Source organism: Moschus berezovskii, chromosome 16 (genome assembly GCF_049115385.1).
Source record: "Moschus berezovskii isolate FMDL1 chromosome 16, NW_MosBer_1.0, whole genome shotgun sequence".
NCBI classification, from domain to species: domain Eukaryota; kingdom Metazoa; phylum Chordata; class Mammalia; order Artiodactyla; family Moschidae; genus Moschus; species Moschus berezovskii.
Genome location: NC_142475.1, coordinates 72884102 through 72904266, shown reverse-complemented (window position 1 = coordinate 72904266; position 20165 = coordinate 72884102). Strand labels below are relative to the sequence as shown.

The 20165-nt window shown below is 42.4% G+C and overlaps 2 protein-coding genes across 9 annotated transcripts in view; one reads left to right on the top strand and one right to left on the bottom strand.

Moving 5' to 3' along the window:
- Positions 1–7224, top strand: part of CLVS1 (clavesin 1) — a 154549-nt gene extending 147325 nt beyond the window's left edge. The window contains exon 5 of the mRNA XM_055432554.2: positions 7137–7224. Coding sequence (XP_055288529.1) covers positions 7137–7224 — 88 coding nt within the window. The remainder of the gene's footprint in view (positions 1–7136) is intronic.
- A 136-nt stretch (positions 7225–7360) lies between these two features.
- The window catches only part of ASPH (aspartate beta-hydroxylase), a 183100-nt gene continuing 170295 nt past the window's right edge, over positions 7361–20165 (bottom strand). For 7 of the 8 annotated variants that reach the window (XM_055432550.2, XM_055432548.2, XM_055432553.2 and 4 more), the window contains one exon: positions 7361–11186. In XM_055432550.2, coding sequence (XP_055288525.1) covers positions 11036–11186 — 151 coding nt within the window. In that variant the 3' untranslated portion in view covers positions 7361–11035. Of the gene's footprint in view, positions 11187–19310; positions 19941–20165 lie in introns of those variants that run through there. The other variant, XM_088844454.1, reaches the window with a different exon arrangement.

The window sequence follows — 20165 nt, the reverse complement described above, 5'->3', positions numbered from 1 at the left end:
AGCTGAACAGAATATGTGTCTTACGATTATTCTTTAAGACTCCACATCAAGGATATATATTATTGAAGGCATTACTGCAGAAAGACACTCCATATTGCTTCACGTCATGGAAAACTACAAATAGATGCACTGAAAGCCACATAAATAATTGGTCATCAGGTGGGAACTTCTGGGTTACTTCTAAAAGTTATAAGATATAAGGTAAAATAGTAAGGTTAGCTTTCATGTGGAGCAGTCTCATCACTTATTTTGAATTTTTAAAATATTAGTCTTTATCTATTCTCAAATCTTAGTCTGTGTTTAGTCTCAGGTCACATGATACATCAGGACTCACAGTTCTCTCTTATAAATTTAATAATGAGGCTCTTGGGGGCGGGAGGAGAAGGGGACGACGGAGAATGAGATGGCTGGATGGCATCACCGACTCTGTGGACATGAGTTTGAGTGTACTCCGGGAGTTGGTGATGGACAGGGAGGCCTGGCGTGCTGTGATTCATGGGGTCGCGGAGAGTCGGACACGACTGAGCGACTGAACTGAACTGAACTGGGAACTTGGAGTTGAATTCATGCTTTGTAACTCAAAGTGTAGATGAACTAAATATTCCAGACCTTAATTTTCTTATCTGCAAATGGGGAAGAATAGCAGTAGCTAAAAATGAAGGTACACATGTATCAGGCTGACACTGGGCTAGACACTTTCGTTTTGTAATCCATCTAGTTCTCCTTACCCCCACCTCCCATGTTGTGGGCACTATCATACTTCCATTTTACACATGAGGGGGTCAAATTTTCCCAAGACCACAAAGCCAGTGGTGGAGCCATCATTCAAGTCCAGGCAGGAACTTACCGGGAGAAATAGAGGTTGAGTAGAATTACTTACAGACATCTTTAAAAATATCGCTTAAAAAACCTCACTCTTTCTGGTTAGAAGTGCTGATACAGGTGTACTAGAACATTACTATTCCACAAAACCAAGCTCATCACTGATTTTGAGAAATAAAAACAGAGCTATGGAATGCTTCCTGAAGAAGTGATGAGGTTGGTCCCTGGAAAGCAAATGGGAAGGATCTGAGTTGAGTGAGGATTTGACTAAATTGCCTCTGGGTTTCCCTTGTAGCCCTGGTCTCACTGACGCCAGGTGAATGCCTAGGGTGAAGGGTGGAGGTCCTGTGCCCTTATTTGGGGTCCACAACACCCAAGCCAGGCAATGGCAGTTCATTAGGAAGAAGAAAATACAGTGACAACTGTTGAGATAAAGTAAGTGAAGTTTTGGAAATAAACCTCTGACTGAGAACAGAACTCTAGTTCAGTCTTGAGTCTATGCAGAATAGACTAGCTCATGATGAACATTTTCTACCTCTATTTTGTTCTTTATGAAAGGTAAATGCCTTTGGAAGCAGTAAAAATTAAAAGCATGGCTATAGATATTTGATGACATGCAGTGGGGAAAGTTCCAGATTTTGGAGAGGAAAAGGGGAAAGTAGAAAGAAGAAAGGTGGAGTGAATGGAGGAGGGTGGGGTGGGGGATATAATAGCAGGAAAACAAAATCTGGCAACTCTCAAGGCAAGAACGAAGCCATTGTTAGGGTAGTGGCTACACCACTGAGATAATGACGGCTGAAATGGCTCATATAACTCCCCGGCTTGCCCTTGAGGTTAAGCTGGCTTTCAGTGTTGGAAAGCGGACCCAGGAGAAAAGACTGAAATGTTTATTTTAGCAGAAGTTTTCATCTTCTTAGGTGAAGGCAAAGCCAACAAGTTGGGAGATTACCACTAACGTGATCTGCGCAAAAAAGTCACAAGGCAAGTGGTTCCTCCGGAGTTAATGCACGGTTCCTGAACTCACTGATTATGAGTGGCAGAGATGTTTTTATCAGTGAACAGTTGAACATTCTTCCCAGAGAGTACTGTGACTCAGCTAAATGGACCGAGGGCAAGATTTAAGACAGGTGTTTCTCTTTGCCTTATTTATGCTAGATTTTGAAAAAGACAACTTATGCTTTCTGTTTTTCCAATGAATTTCAAATATTTCATGATAGAATGTGTTCCTTATATCAAATGCTCATTTTATGACCAGTTAAATGGAATTATGCTTTGGTAAAGATGCTTTGATCCCCTTCTCAATCAGGGAAAATGCAAACAAGAAAAAAAAACTGTTTGGTTCCTAAGCTCAGTACCACGGGGCTGTTCAATTGTTGCCCACCACTCAGCCAAGGCAGTTTATTGGCTGAGATAAGAAACCTAGCATCCTGAGTCCCTACTGTCAGTACAAGTATTAAAAAAATTCCACATAGATCTGAGAAATGGAATGTTTTCTGCCATATCAGTACACAAAGGATATTATAGTCATTATCAGTGAGCTGGTGAGCCCTGAAGGAACTCAGGAAGGAATGAATACCTGCCATCTAGCAAACATCAGACTGCAGCCACTTGCTATGATGAACCCTGAGGAAACTCAGGATATGAAAACCCAGGAAACCGGCCCCAGACACCTGAAGTGCATATCGAAAGAATGACTTCAGTGAGTCCAGACGCTTGCATCTTCCCACACATAGAAAAGCTCTAAATTCCTTGACTTGAGATACCTGGTTTTCTTTAGTTAACAATCATCTTTCAACATTCAGAGTACCTGCCCTTTGTTGTGAAAATTCTATATAACCTGACTCTGTGATGAATCCCCACCCCCACCACCTCTTTGAAGTACTTCTCTCAGGGTTACTTGAGATGCTGCCTCCCGGGCTTGAAGTCCTAAAAATTCCCTGCTGAATAAAGCATAACTCTTAACTTCTAAGTTGTGAATATTTTTTAAGTCAACAGATCCAAATCTGACGCCAAGTGAAGGGAAGAGGCACCCGAATGAGGCCTGTGAATGATGTCACTGTGTGAATGACAGCTTTTCCTCTCCTCTTTTTCTTTAGAGATGAAAAAGAGATGACGCCTGCTTCCCACCCCAATACCCTGTTCTCAGAGTGTTGATCACAGTGACTCTATGCCTATCTATGGGTCTATTTGAGAAACACGTTCACTTGCCCAAAACCAAGGGATGGGCTCAGAGACAGAAAGCACAGTAAAAGGGAGACTTTAAATGACAGTCTTACAAGATTGGGTGTCTGGTGGGCAGGCACACCGCAAGCACTTTTATTCCCTGGCAAGCAGATCCCTCCCCACCCTCAGTCCCTCACTGGCTTAGTACTATGGGGCTACAATCTTCTAGGACATCACCTAAGTCTCATAGCGTATTCTTTCTTCTCCCTTCCCATCCTAAGTCCATATTTCTCAAAAGAACTTTAGTTTATCCCTTCCCAAACATCCTGTTAGCTTAGGGATGGTCCATGGGTAAGCTCTTAGGCAAGACTAGCTTGCCAGTAATTTTCCAAGATGAAACTAGCTAGCTGTGAGTGGAAAACCGTTTGTTAATAATTCTCCACCCAAGACCAGCTACTTTGTCCTGAAAATGGACCACTTCAAGTTCCATTTCTTATAGTCTATGACTGGATGATTAGAGCAGTATTTCCACTACAGAATGAGTATTTCTGAACATGTTTTCATAGTCCCTAGCTATGGCAGGAGACATTCACAAACATTTCTTACCATACATGAACAATCCTTAGCCATTTAACTCTTTATTTACTTTATGCTAATTATTTGGTCTAAAGGGCCTGAAAACTCTCATACCAAAGAGCACATAACCCTTCTGTGTCATTTATGCCTTGTTTTCCTTTGCAGTGTTGTTTTTGTTGTTTAGACACTCAGTCGTGTCTGACTCTTTATGACTCCGTGGACTGTAGCCTGCCAGGCTTCTCTGTCCATGGGATTTTCCAGGCAAGAATACTTGAGTGGGTTGCCATTTCCTCCTTCGGGGGATCTTCCTGATCCAGGAGTTGAACCCATGTCTCTGTGTCTCCTGCATTTGCAGGTGGATTCTTTACTGCTGAGCCACCAGGGAAGCCTTTATTACCATGAGTTAGTGGCAATAAGTGATTTTTGTTTTAAAGTTCAATATTTGAGAATTTGTTGATTTTTTCCCTCATGGTGGCTTCCAAAACAGGGGAAGGGAAAGTTTAAAAACAAATCCACTACTCATGAAAATCACAGACAATAATTTGGATGGGTAACACATTTCTAGATCCAAAAGGATAGAGATACAGTGGTAATAGCCAAATTAAAAAAGATGAAATATTCAACCATACACTTTCAAGATGGGAAAGAAATGACTTAACAGCAGCATGTGTAAATATAGCTAAAATTTCCCTTGGCTTTATTAAGTGAATTCCAGAAAGGCTAAGGTAGGTGCATTTTCTATGCTTCAAGAGAAGCATACAAAAATGAAAAAGAAGGAAACAATAATTTCATTCTTTTTTTGAAATGACATTCTGTGGGCAAGCAGTTGATGAAGAGATGCAGAAAGTAGTTAAGTTCTAGAAATCTTGAAGGCTCAAGAGGAATTTGGTTAGTTTTAGTGGGAGCAGAGAGAGGGCTGGAGGGCACTTGACAAATATTTTAAGGGCTGTTATGTGGATCGGATGGATTATACATATTCTGGTGATTCCAGCAGACAAAACCAGGAACAGTATATAAAACTTGCAAAAAGACAGGTTTTAGTTCATTGTAAGAAAGTTTTCTAGCAGAGTTGCTCCTCCAGGAGTATGGAGGAAAAGATTTCTTAAGTCAGATATATTCAACAAGAAACTGCTTGGCATCTTACTTAATAATTCCTAGTGGGTTCATCTAGTGGTCTTTAAGGTCCTGTCTAATTATGTGGCTGTGATTCTTGCCATGTTGTAAAACAAAGCCAAGTGGCATGAATGAGAAATACAGCTTAGCGTCTCTAAAGTGGACGGGCCATTAACATCCTCCATTTTCACCAGGGCCTGTAGGGCAAAGAGGTTAGGCAGCTGTCCAAGGTGCTGGATGGAGGTGGCCTGTATGGGCAGTTGTATGCCTGTTTTTCAGTTTATTTATTTTTATTTATTTAACTGGAGGCTAGTTACTTTACAATATTGTGGTGGGTTTTGCCATACATTCACATGAATCAGCCATGGGTGTACATGTATTTCCCATCCTGAACCTCCCTCCCGCCTGCCCCCCACCCCCACCGCCCCATCCCTCAGAGAACCTTCTGAGTTTTCGGCTTTTCTGCTTTTTATAGAAATCTATTACCCCCACTGCCCACCCTTCTACACTTGTGTGGGAGTGTGTGTGCGTGCACACACAGCCTTTAACTAAAGCAAAGAGAGAAATATGTAGGCAATGTATAAAACAGCTGAAATATACTACTACCTGGGGCTTCTCTGCCCTGTACCAGGAGAAATCAAGTCCACTTCACTGTTAAAGGTTAGGCTTGGCACCTAAAGTTGGACCAGACTGACATTTAGAGTAAATGTAAACATAAACATTGCTGCAGTGTTAGGTAGACCAAGGAATACATCACAATGATGGTTTATTACAGCAAAAGAATACAGATCAACATCAGCAAAGGAAAAAGGTGCATTGGGTAGAGTCTAGGTACTCTGGAGCAGTTTCAAGCTTCCAGTTTTCCTCCCACTGGAGTCACAGACAGCAATGACATGAGACAGACAACACAGGCAAAGTGTCGTCAACCAGAGAAACTCACTCATGTCTTGGTATCCAGGTTTTTTGGGAAAGAGAAGTATGGGGAGGTCTGTCACACAGGCAAGCAGAGCATGTGTGACTGACCTTAGCTACTTGGTCTTCAGCTCCTCTACCTCCCTGAACAGGTCAAATTGAAAGGATGTCTCCCAAAGTCCAGGCATACAAAAAGACATTCATCATTAATCACATTGTTAAAATAAACCATGCAGCATGGTCCAAAGTCTCAAGTATACAAAGACACTTTATCAGGCAGGATACTCCAGGGGTTTAAAAGAGTTAGTCAAGGGACGGTCCTGAAGACTCAGAATGTGGAGAGTTTGGGAAACTCAGGTGTACTGAATTACCCATTTACTGCTGCTGCTGCTGCTAAGTCACTTCAGTCGTGTCCGACTCTGTGTGACCCTATAGATGGAAGCCCAGCAGGCTCCCCTGTCCCTGGGATTCTCCAGACAAGAACACTGGAGTGGGTTGCCATTTCCTTCTCCAATGTGTGAAAGTGAAAAGTGGAAGTGAAGTCACTCAGTCGTGTCCGACCCTTAGCGACCCCACAGACTGCAGCCTACCAGGCTCCTCCATCCATGGGATTTTCTAGGCAAGAGTACTGGAGTGGCTTGCCATTGCCTTCTCTGACCCATTTACTGCACTTACATGTAAATCTTGCTTATCTGAATAACCCACTTCAATCATTTTCTTAATGTTTGAGTGGCTTTTTCTTTTTAGTATATGAACGTTGATTGAATGTTTACTGTGTGCATAGCTCTTATAATCTTCTCTCTATAAAGTTGGAAAATAATTTCAATCTGGGTTATAAACACAAGAAATTATTATTCCAGTATAAAAGGACACATCAGAAACTAAAGATTACTGACATTATTGCAATATTGGTAATAATAGAGTGCTCCATAAATATTGACTACAATTACATGCCAAATGCTTTATGTATAATATTAGTTTTAGCCCTTCTTAATAACTCTGGGAGGTAGGTAATAGTAACCTACAGGTAACAGGTAATAGCTCTGTTTTACAGATGAGAGAACCAAGGTCCAGAGTTCTAAGAATTTCCCCAAGACTCCTCAGTCATTAAGGAGTCAAGGATACATTTACAGCCTGATTCTACATCTTGTGCTATTAACATCATATATGATAGTTTCCTATGACCTTGAGAAACAAAGGCTCTCAAAAGTATTTTGAGACATTAAAAATCCAACAAAATTTATGAGACTTTATACATCTCAAGATCCATAGAATGTTTAGACAAAGGGGCAGAACTGTGGCTAGAACACGTGTTTGTTTTATTAAAAGGAGATCCCTACAAAGAAAATTTCAAGATGCCCGGTTCCCTAAAAACGTGATGTAGAAGACACAAAAGGAAGGAAAACAGAGCTCCACAAGGGGGAGAAGTCGTATAGTTGAGCATCTTGCTTCATCAGGGACCCGTGAAGTCTGAAGGCCCGCCAAGATTCCAGAATGCCTAGCACCATGAATTGTCTGTAATTACATCTTTTTCCCTCCCTTATTATTAGATCTCAGTCTGTGGTAGAAGCTGGGACCCTGAAACATGAGGACAAGGGAGAGAATGAGAACACCCAGCCACTCCTGGCTCTGGACTGAACCCCGAGCCACCCTGTGCTCCCGACGTCACCAACTCTCAGTGCTATCAGCCACCAGGAAGCACATGTGAAACCGACCACACGACACATGCGTTCGGCTCGACACAAGGGCCTCCTCTCCTGCCACCCAGTAATGACTGTCACCAGCCATTGGTCTGAGCAACCAAAGTTGAACAAAGACTTGAGAGATGCATTTTTGTTTTGCAATGAGGGAATTGGAGGATGCAGCAAGGTAGTCATGGAAACAAGACTCCCCCCACCCCATATTTATGGTATTAAATGAATTGAAAAGAGAAAAACTAAATTTGAGGCACACACCTCACTAGGACAAAGATTTCTCTGAGGCTTTGAAGAGATGCTCTCCAGTTTTTTCAGTTTAAAATTAAGTGCATTTCCAAGTAGATCCACAAGAATTTAAACTGTGCAGACACAATTTTCAAGTTTAATGTAGTGCAAAGCCCCAAGACAATAGTATCTCCGGTAATCTTCATTCCTACATTGAGTTATTTTCTTTGACCTCATCACCAGCATCCAATTTCAAATTGTTCAGCCTAAGAGCATGCTCTTGTAGGTCTGGCTATTGGCAGAGTTTGTTTATTTTGATATCCTGCAAAAATGATTTTGATGTCACATCTTTGATGAGGCCACCAGCTGATTATCATGAGCTAATCTGAAACAAAGACACACAAATTGAAATATGACTATTTCATCTTAGCAATGTGGCTTCCCACAAGGAATGTATGTCTCCAGAGGGTAGGGGGTTATGTTGAAAATACATGTCAGTGATTAATGAATCTTTTCAAGTTGCCTCACTTAGGTCACTACGGCAAGAAAAGTGCTACAAAAGCATTACACACCCACAACGTCCCCCCACCTCCCTCCTGCAATCAGTTAAAGGTGCGAAGGATGGACCTGGCTGTTGTAAGGGGGGTAGGTATCAAACATGGAGGAAGATCTTTAAGGATGGCTAAATATACAAGAACTGAAAATAAGAGAAGACTTGGAATGCAGGATGAAATGCCAAAGATCATTTTATTTCTTTGTTTATTTTCCTTAGAAATGGAGTCCCCAGCTATCCATTCAAAGGAAACTAGATAAAAATAAACAGATATCATAGCATATGATATCCTTACTTGTGCCATGTTTCCCCAAACCAGTTGTATGTTTTTAGCTATATCTCTTATTCTCCCAACCATTTGCATGACATGGGCCTTCATTATTATGACCAGTTGGTGCTCAGTGTCAAAGAAAAAATACTTAATAGTTGATAATGAGCAGTAAAACATGATTTTACACTTAAAGTATTTGGGAGGGTCAATTTGTTGGCTAAAAAAATTCAAAGATAAGAGGTGATTCAACTGGCCACAATCATCCTCAGTAGATATTACTAATTTTAATAATTTATCACATCTCTTTCACAATAGATCTAGTGTTTTAATTTTTTTCTACTTGTAGAAAACGATAACAGAAGTGATTTTTGTATTCCACTCTTGAAATAAAATTGAAATAGAATTTAAAATATTTCCCAATCAATTGCATCACAGCATAAACAAAACCAATTCATTTTGTGTAGACACTTCAAATAATAAGATACTAATACTGAAATAATTCTACCAATGCAATGACTTTTCTTATATACCACAACATAGGGAGGAAAGATGAAGAATTAAAGCGAATTAGAAAACCCATTTTATTATTTGAGTTTATGAAACAGTTGTGGGATCCAAGTGTTTAAAATGCTTCTGGAGTCAATTATTGCCAAACATTTTGCAACAGTAATAATAATTCTGGCTTTTCAACTGGCAATATTTAGAATCCTACTGTAGTGACCTGATTTTAAATACCATATTATAATTATTAAGTTAAGAGTGTGTTTTTAACTCTATTCCATGATTTCATTAAATGAATGTATGTAAGATGATGGTTCAACAGTGACAACTGCTATTTTGAATTTCTTTATGTTTATGCAATATACATACGAGAACCAAATTCAGTAAGTGACATGAATGTTGCCACGCGAGCACTAGATTGCATTGTCCTTTGTCAGTCCTTTCTTCTGTTCAATAAATGCTGAAGGACACAAATGCCTTTTTATTTTTCAAGTGTTTGCTTTTCCTTGCAGACTTCAGTCGTTTCCTCTGATATTTTTCCTCAAATGCTTCTTCATTTATTTTAGAGAGATTTTTCAGCATTGGCAAAACAGAAGGAAACAAGACAAATATTTTACAGATTCTTCAAAGGGAAGCTAATATCCTTAAGGACAAGCAAAAGCGGTCCAATAGCATTTAAAAGAACTGTTTTGTTTTTTCTTTTAATGACATAAAGAAAGCAACCTTTTTTGTCCTTCAATGGAAAAGAAAACACAAATGATTTTTCTCCCTGTGCATGGTAATCTGTGTGTCATTTCTTTAGCATTTTTGTTCATATTGGCTTAAAATTCAGTGCATGAATATCATTACATTCTTATAGCTAACATTTCTAGTTAGCTTTGGTTTAAAACACACAAAATTTAATGCATTAATATTCCACTAAACTAATGATGTGGCATCTTTGGAATGAGTAGGCAACTGTTCTTTCTAAGCAATGGGAAATTTTAAAACCAAACTATCAGTAATAATTGACACCTCAAAGTGAAGTTTAAATGGCAGAAGTTTCTCAAGCCAGGGAGATGTCAGGGTCTTCCAAACAACTGTAAAGAGGAAACAGTTTTGACATCCTATACCCAGAACAGACATCCGGGCATTTTCGACATCCTATACCCAGAACAGACATCCGGGCATTTTTGGCCTTCTACTCTGTCATCCTTCTTAATTTTGCAAAGCTGTGATAGGAATCCTTTCAAGGACCTTCTCATTCACAAGGATCCACAGTAGAAGACACTCTGGATTCCAGCCCTGTTTCATAAATGCAAAGGGGCCAGAAGTCAGAGATCCTAGCAGCCCCCCATCAAGCTGATCCCAAGAGAAAATTCTCACTTGGAGAAATTTTTGTTTTCTTCCCCATAATGCCTGATATTTGTCATTAAAAAAATTTACATGTGTCATTGTTATAACTAAATAAAAACAGGTCCTTTTTCAGTAAAAAGTTCCTCTTAGAAAGAAATACCATTTTTGACAGTATTTCTGCCATTCACAGAGTGAAAAGAAAAATTAAGACATCAGCTCTTAACGAAGACGAAAAAGCAAAGAGACTCAATGGGTGGGGAGCAGTATCGTTCATAACACACTGGCATAATTATGTCTTTCGGCTTTGTATTAGGAAAATACTTTTTTTTTTTCATGAGTGTCTTTTACTAAAAATAATTAAAATAGGGACATCTGAGTTCACCAGGAAAGTTACCATTAAACAGAAGTATTTATGCAGCTTGTCATTAAACTCAACAAAAAAGTAGTGGTGTGTGATGATAAACCATCTAGCTACCCTAGAAAAATATAGTTGCATAGAAAAATTACAAACTAAATCAATCCATTCACAGTTTCTACATGTATTCTCATTAATACTGATTTTGCCTATTCTAAGGAAAAAAAAAAAATCTTTGGCCGGCAAGGTAGAAGCTATCATGGGTTCACCTGGAATCCAGGCATCAGATGGGGGCTGTCATTAATGAAATACGGCAGGTATTTTCTATAAGAATTGCAGTGAGGCAGATATTCCCTTTAGTGTTTTCCATCCCTGGGAGGAGGTTTAGAATTTTTCAGGATGCAAATCAAGAGAATTAAGGGCTGCGGTGTTTGAAGGTCTATGCCCACATCCAAGGAGACTCAACCAAAAAGGTGGCCTCTCTCCAGCGTGTCCTGAGCCTGCACAGAATGCTAAATTGCAGGAAGGCTGCGTCTCTGATGGGGTGTCAGCTCAGGGTGCCACACATCCACAATGAAGATGAGCCGGAAAGACCTGGCATCCTGCCACACCTCGTGTTCAAAGGAGTCGTCGAAGATGAGCACCTTGCCTTCTTCCCACGTCCTGGAACAGAAAAGCATGTCAGTGTGTGATTCAGTTGCCTGAGGATCAACCCATGGCTGTGTTCAGGAAGGGCCTCTCATGATAACCTCTGCAATAGGACCAGGTAAGTGGACCACACAGGCTGTGAAGAGATCAAACCAGTCAATCCTAAAGGAAATCAAGGACTGATGCTGAAGCTCCAATACTTTAGCCACCTGATGTGAACAGTCAGCTCACTGGAAAGATGCCTGATGCTGGGGAAGATTGAGGGCAGGAGGAGGAGTGGGTGACAGAGGAAGAGATGGTGAGATAGCATCACCAACTCAATGGGCATGAATTTGAGCAAACTCCAGAAGATAGTGGAGGACAGGGAAGCCTGGTGTGCTGCGGTCCACGGGGTCACAAAGAGCTGGACACAACTTAGTGACTGAACAGGAACAACAAAAAGTACAACACAGGATGTGTTCTATCATTGGTGATTAATAAAGAATTTCAGGATTCTTCCTGTGGACATCAAGTTTCAGTGCTCAGCACTGAAGGTGTACAAAGGGCAGGGGACTGGAGTTAAAAGTAAACTTATTCTTGGTACAAGCCTAGGCAAGGCTTCTTTATTTGGGCAAGCACTCAAACACGTGCCCCACCAGCTCATTATTGAGGTGACTTCTCAGTCAATGCCTCCATGTAGGAATTCACCTTGCAATGCAAGGGACATGGGTTCAACCCCTGGCCCAGGAAGATTCCAGGTGCCTCAGAGTAACTACATCCAAGTGCCACGACTACTGAGCCCTCGCAACACAACTAGAGAGTCTCTGTATTGCAACAAAAAGATCCCGCGTGACTCAACTACTGAGCATGTGTTCTAAAAGCCTGGGAGCCCGTGTGCCTGAGTGCCCTAGACCCCATACTCTGAAACAAGAGAAGCCATTGCAATGAACAGCCCATGCAGTGCAACTAGAGAGTAGCTCCAACTCTCCACAACTAGAGGAAAGCTCGCACAGCAATAAAGATCCAGCACAACCAAAAATAAATACGTAAATAAAATTATAAATATAAAATAAAGGAATAATTATTTGCAAGTTAAAAGTCCCTTTAGGTTGGATAACAATGGTATCCTCTTGTGCAGAACACCTTGTGTGCTGTCTCACACACCTACCCTAAAGTCTTGCACTCATCAAATGAGTTGCTTAGCTCTTTGATTCGGAGAAGGCAATGGCAAGCCACTCCAGTACTCTTGCCTAGAAAATCACATGGACAGAGGAGCCTGGTGGGCTGCAGTCCATGGGGTCACTACTAGTCAGACACGACTGAGCGACTTCACTTTCACTTTTCACTGTCACACACTGGAGAAGGAAATGGCAACCCACTCCAGTGTTCTTGCCTGGAGAATCCCAGGGACGGGGGAGCCTGGTGGGCTGCCGTCTCTGGGGTTGCACAGAGTCGGACACGACTGAAGTGACTTAGCAGCAGCAGCAGCTCTTTGATTCAATTGCTCTAAAGGTTCAAAGAGTTTCACTGGAGTCCCATCCAAGTATAACAAAAGACACAGGGCAAGGGTGTGCAAAAACCAAAAATAGTGCATTCATATTCACAGAGGTGCTGCTCACAGTAGCCAAAAGGCGGGAGCAACCCCCGTGCCCACTGGCAGATGAATGGATAAATAAACACTTATCTACATACAATGGGATATTCCTCAGCTTTAAGAGAGAAGATAAATCTGACAATGCTACAACATGGATGAACCTCTGCCCCGTTATGCTAAGTGAAATAAGCCACTCACACAAGGACAAATATTGTATGATTCCACCTACAGGTGGCACCTAGAGTAGTGAAATTCATATAAATTCAGAATTATGTTGGCTTCACTCCCTCTGAGTAATTTAACCATATTTGAGAAAACTGAACACTTAAGAGGGGTTGTGATAATAAAAAGCTCTAAGAGAATCTGTGAGATACAATTCCTGTGGGGATGACAAGTAATTCTCAACGTTTATTGAGTGGTAGAGAGTTTAAGTAGGTTCAGAGTTCCACTGGAGTGCCACCCAAGTAGACACGGGGAAGGGCGTGCAAAAAACAAAAACAGTGCATTCATGTTTACAGAAGTGCTGCTCACAGTAGCCACAGTAGCACTTTAAGTACTACTTAAAGTACTGCACGTAATTAAATCAACTAAATAGAACATTCTAAGTTTGCACAAAATGACACTTTCCCTAGATTACGATAGGTATAAGAAAGTCAAAGATTTAGGCATGCTCGTATGGATGCGAGAGTTGGACTGTGAATAAAGCTGAGCGCCGAAGAATTGATGCTTTTGAATTGTGGTGCTGGAGAAGACTCTTGAGAGTCCCTTGGACTGCAAGGAGATCCAACCAGTCCATTCTAAAGGAGATCAATCCTGGGTGTTCATTCGAAGGACTGATGCTAAAGCTGAAACTCCAATACTTTGACCACCTCATGCGACGAGTTGACTCACTGGAAAAGAGTCTGATGCTAGGAGGGATTGGGGGTGGGAGGAGACGGGGACGACAGAGTATGAGATGGCTGGATGGCATCACCGACTCGATGGACATGAGTTTGAGTGAACTCTGGGAGTTGGTGATGAACAGGGAGGCCTGGCGTGCTGTGATTCATAGGGTCGCAAAGAGTCGGACACGACTGAGCGACTGAATTGAACTGAACCGAACTGAATGTGAGAAAAATCTTCAAGCATTCCATTCATTAAATTACTTGTAAATTGGGAAAAGCTTTTTAGTGTTGCAATGTGCTGTCTGGTTCATTCATGGAACTTAAGTTAGCACTGGTTTGTGGTTTTGCAGATATTTTAGGCTAAATATGGATGATAGTAAACCATTAATTAAACAATTTTTTAAACAAGAAATCTGGGAGGTATTCCAAGGGGTTTGGAGTCTGTTAAGGTCATTAAATTCTATTAGATTTATTATATTTGCCTTGCCATTTTCTTTCAGACATTTTCCCAGAAAACAACAAAGATACTCAGTTACTTAATGTACATTCTTAAATGTAGATTCCTTCTGAATATGTAAAAAAAAAAAATTCAATCACTTATGAGAGCTAGAATGACTAAAAGTGCAGCCCTAATTGGAAAGGACAATAAATCCTATTCAAGTGACTGCAGACTGAAGTGACTTGGGTTCATCAAGAGATATGTCACCTATCAGGGAACAGACGAGGGTTTTCCAGAGCAAAAAGAAACAGAACACCAAGATTTCAAAAGGTCTTTAGATCTCTTCTGAATGGAAAACAAAGACTCTCACTGTAATGAAAAGAATAGAGTTTTTCCAGGCCACTTGCTTTGAGAGCAAATCTCCACCACGTACAATTTGTGTTAGTCACTCAGTCATGTCTCTGTGACCGACCCCACGGATTGTAGCCGGCCAGACTCCTCTGTCTAGGGAATTCTCCAGGCAAGAATACTAGAGTGCATAGCCATGCCCTTCTCCAGGGGATTTTCCTGACCCAGGGATTGAACCTACATCTCCTGCACTGCAGGCAGATTCTTTACCATCTGAGCCACCACATACAATTTATGCTCAATTTGTGACATGGGAAGAGCCCTTTAGGGAAAAGATGCTCCGAGCAGCCTTGGGAAGAGGGCTTCTTGGAGGCACTCACCTAGCCTTCCTCTGAGGTTTCAGGAAGGCAGGAGGGAGGTGGGGGGACTGCACCCACTCTTCAGACACCTGCCTCGGCTTACTTTTAGAATGTCTCACCATTACCAGGAGACTGTCTCTCCCTGGCTGGCCAAGAGATAGAACAATACCTGGTCACAAGATAAACCAACATTATGTAATTCTTCAGTTCATTAAATTATTGTAATTAATGACAACGGTGGCAGCACATGCCTAATAACTCTAATTTTGTCATAGAATTATCATCAACATTAATAATGCTAAATAATGATAGGAGGAGCTTACAGAGTCTTCCATCTAAAAATTATACAGATCATATCTCAGTGATCTTTCGAAAAGGTTCTGAGATACACACACAACATGGTTCTAATTTTCCAGCAGAGCGTTTGTTCACACTAAAGGCAGTTCAGATGCCTGCAGTGACACTGTGCTGTTGTGGAAGCCGCAGAAAGGCACTAGGCTTGCTTCATTACAGCCAAACTTCTAGCCCCAGATCATGGTTCTAGGGAACATCCCAGTGCCTATAGCTGTTATGCTAACGTTCCCTGCAAGGTATTTCAATAAGCTGAATGGAATACAGAAAAGGGTCCAAAAGCTCAGGAATAAGGCTGCTGTAACACAGCTCATATTAAAAAGCAGAGATATTACTTTGCCAACAAAGGTCCATCTAGTCAAGGCTATGGTTTTTCCAGTGGTCATGTATGGATGTGAGAGTTGGACTGTGAAGAAAGCTGAGCGCCGAAGAATTGATGCTTTTGAACTGTGGTGCTGGAAAAGACTCTTGAGAGTCCCTTGGACTGCAAGGAGATTCAACCAGTCCATCCTAAAGGAGAACAGTCCTGGGTGTTCATTGGAAGGACTGATGCTGAAGCTGAAACTCCAATATTTTGGTCACCTCATGCGAAGAGTTGACTCATTGGAAAAGACCCTGATGCTGGGAGGGATTGGGGGCAGGAGGAGAAGGGGACGACAGAGAATGAGATGGCTGGATGGCATCACCGACTCAATGGACATGAGTTTGGGTAAACTCCGGGAGTTGGTGATGGACAGGGAGGCCTGGCGTGCTGTGATTCATGGGGTCGCGGAGAGTCGGACACGACTGAGTGAATGAACTGAACTGAACACAGGTCTTATTAATCTTGATCCACTGAAATCCCACAGGTTCTGACTGCATTGGAAATCCTGGCACACATGCAATTGAAATGTAAAACTGCATTATCGCTGCTTCTCTCCTCCTGATACATGTAGACAGGATATATACACACATACCTTCTTTGTTTGTCTATCTGTCATCTATCTATCTTTCTACCTATCTTTCCATCAATCCACCCATCCATCCATCAATCTATCCATCATCTCTATCTAACAGGAGACAGTACTCTTCTGAAAGCTAGGACATCTGTGTCCTTGTTTAGACCCTGCCAACCAGCCATGTGGCTATGACAAGCACATCACCCATGGGCCTCAGTTTCCCCATCTGTGCAATGATGTGGGTGGACCAGATGGCCTTCAAGTCTCCTTTCAGCATGGAAATTCTCGTAATTCTCTGAGTCAAGCTGTTGGTTAGGACTTTAGTCTTCACATTATACTTTATAGGATATATTTCACAACACTGTCCTTTGAGAAATGGGTATGGTGTTTGCTGTTTTCTTTAAAGTCAAAACATTAATTTCAATAAAAGACGGCGAACTTGACAAAGAAGTTCTTCTCCCAATAGGTTCTCTATATATGCACCCCCAGGGTATCTCTCTACCTCCTTCTGGGGAGCCCAGTTTTGGCCAGGCTGCCACAGGGGCCCCTCCAGGTGGCCAGGGGCTTCTGCCCTGCTGACCAGCCCCTGAGTAGCCTCTCTATATAGCCTCTGACTTCCTCCTCTTGGTTCCAGGTCACCAGGAAGCAGAGGGCTAAGAAAGCCAAGAAGGGAGGAGAAAGAAAGGAAAGATGGAGAGAAACTTCATGAGGCCACAGAGCTGGGATGCCTCTCTGCCTTTCTCCCACATCTGTAGTTCGGAGGTGAGGGGGCAGGGAAGCAAAGGGAAGAAAAGTGGGGGTGGCTACCTGCGGTGTCCGGCTGCACCGCCCACCCCAGCGTCCCTCTCAGCCCCAGGCCTATCAAGCCACAGCCCCCGTCTGTTTCTCACCATCCCTTCACCAGCCCTGGTCCCCACATCCTCCACTGACTTCCATCTCCCCCCCGCCACTTTCGAGCTCCTCAGGGCCCCCACCCCCACCCCATCAGAGTGCACGCTGCAGGATCACCTCTGACCATTCCAGGAGACTTTGTCTCACTCCTGGGAATGTGATGGGCAGAAGTCCCCATTTCTGCAGCAGTTGGAGATGGGCACAATAGAAGCTCAAAAATACTGAGTGCATTTTACCACATCACACTCTGTAAATACAGCTCTGAATGCATTTATACGGATTACTGTAATACTCAAAACCACACCAAGACATACTTTTATTCTCCCCATTTTACAGGAGGAAAGTGAGGCTTACTGAAGTCATGCGAATTGTCTAAAGTTACACTTCATAAGACGGCACGCCGGGATTCGAACCCCGGTCATGTGACTTTGGGCTTCCCTGGTGGCTCAGTCAGTAAGGAAACTGCCTGCAAAGCAGGAGATGCGGGTTCGATCCCTGGGTGGGGAGGATCCTCTGGAAAAGGAAATGGCTACCCACTCCAGTATTCTTGCCTGAGCAGAGGAGCCTACAGTTCATGGGGCCGCAGAGTCCGACACAACTAAGCAACTAACACTGTCACTTTCACTTTCTCCTCAGCTGAAACATAGAGATGTTAATCATCCCAGGTACGCAGGATTGTTGTGAAGGTTAACGGGTGAATGTCTGCAGAGTGCCTGGCACATAGAAAGCACAATGTCTATAATCACTGTGCGCTTCCTCCTTATGAATATACATATAATAGACACAGAGAAGCGTCTGGGCAATATCTCTGAGTACTGAGATCAAAAATAATTATTTCTTTTCTTTTTTGTGTTTCTTTGTGTTTTCCAAATTACATAGCAGGAGTACGCATCAGTTTTGCCATTGGAAAGCATTATTCATTTTAAGTGATAATTTTATTTGTCATGATAGAAGGTTGCATACCTGCAAGCTTATGTCCAGATAAAAAGTGCTATGTTCCGCAGTGATGGAACCTTTAAACACAGATGCATGCTAGAAGGAATTGCAAAACACTGAGGAAACAGCAGTGCAATTATTAATACCTGAGAACTGCGACGCACAAATTGCCACTCTTTCAAAAGTTGAGAAGCTCTGAAAAATTGCTTCCTGTTGCTGAGCACAAGGAAGCCTGATCTCTCGGCGTGTGTGCTTCTGTTTCCATGCCAATGTTACCATCACAAAAACAGCATGAAACTGCCGGATTTCATATTACAGTCTTTCCGTCCTCAGAGTTTATAAACTGACCCTACTATTCAGCTCTCTAGCTATTTTCACTAGCAGCCTTGCACAGTGTTTTAACGTCAACTGGTCCATTTGCTCATGAAAAACACTCTTTTTGTAATGAAATATTTAGCCTGACTCAACCACCCTTGAGTTAAGGATCATGAAGGATGAGAATGTAATGCAACATAAAACAAGTACAATAAGGACATGGAGAAGGATGCTGACCCACAATGATGAGATGGAGGACACTGATGCTTCAGAACTCCTCAGGGACAAGACAGATGGAACAGTCCATCCTCCAAAAATTTGCCTCCAGATCCAACAAGAGTTTGCTGGGAGGGGCGGGTAGCAAACACTTTTTAATATCACTATGAATTTGTAAAATATACCATCTGCTTAGGAAATCCCATGGACACAGGAGCCTGGTGGGCTATAGTCTATGGGGTCGCAGAGCTGGACACGACTGAGTGACTAACCCTTTCACTTTTCTCTGTCAAAGTTCCCAAGTCTCAGTGGCAAATGAGCTAGCTGCCTGTCCACTGACCACCTGCGGCATTCTTATCTGTGCCTCTCTTATGACTCCTGACTTTTGAGCTGTGTTAGCTCCCTGACTGGACACCCTGGTAGGGTAAGACCCCAACCTGAGTCATCTTGGAATCCCCCTCAGCACTGGGTGCTGCTGCACCAGGTCTGGGCTAGTGGGTGTGTGCCAACAACCAAAGGAATGACCTGCACACTCCTGAACTCCTCTCCATCAGACCTCCACTAAGGGTCCTGAGAATGGGTAAGAAGATAATGACTTGGTTTCTGCCCTCCAGGCACTTACAGCTTAGTCCCAGAGATTAGACTAATATGTACTAATTAATAAAAATCAATTAGTATTATAATTAATAATTACTAAATAATTAATTAATAATCAAGAATTAATAAATAAAAGCAATTCCCCAGTGGCTCAGATGGTAAATAATCCGCCTGGAATGCAGGAGACCTGGGTTCGATCCCTGGGTTGGGAAGATCCCCTGGAGGAAGGCATGGCAATCCACTCCAGTATTCTTGCCTGGAGAATCCCCATGGACAGAGGAGCCAGACAGGCTACACTCCTTGGGGTCACAAAGAGTGGGACATGACTGAGCGACTTAACCACAACACAGCAATGGGAGATAAAGAACAGGATCACTGAAAACATATCCTGTACCTACTCTAAGAAGTCAAAGAAGAGGTTCCTTTTCTGGAATGAAATTGGATCTCAGTAGTATGTTTATTTTGGATGGGTGAAAAGATAGGCATTCCAGGGGATCAGAGTAATAGGATCAGGATGGGAATAAAGCATCAAAAGTTGCCTGAACAGTCACCCTTTCCCTACTCAGGACAGTCCCCAGGCTAAGTGCCTTGTATGCATTATTTAGTCTAATCTGGACAACAATCCCTCAGAGTAGATAGCATCACTGCCGATTTGATAAGTAAGGAGCCTGAGGCTGCAGGGGATTAAGTAACTGGCCAAGATTACACAGGATTAGCTGGCAGAGCTGGGATTTGAAAAGGCAGCCACTGTGCCATGCTGTGTCCTCTACAGCAAGACACAAATATCACCAGGTGTTTGCTTCAGGAAGGAGATTCTTTGTATTGATGAACAGTTTAAATTGCAAAGCAATGAACACAGTGTGTCATGTGCTGACTCTGACAAGCTGGCAAGTTAGCTGACTCTGAATGTAGGTTTGTCCACCTAGAAAGAGAAGCAAGATGGCTCATCAACCAGACGAGAGTGATCTGAGGAGAAATGATGAAGGAAGGCAGCCCTAGAGCTGGGGGGTATCTCTGATCAATAGGGGGCTTCCCTGGTGGCTCAGATGGTAAAGAATCTGCCTGTAATATGGGAGACCTGGGTCGGATTCCTGGGTTGGGAAGATCCCCTGAAGGAGGGCATGGCAACCCACTCCAGTATTCTTGC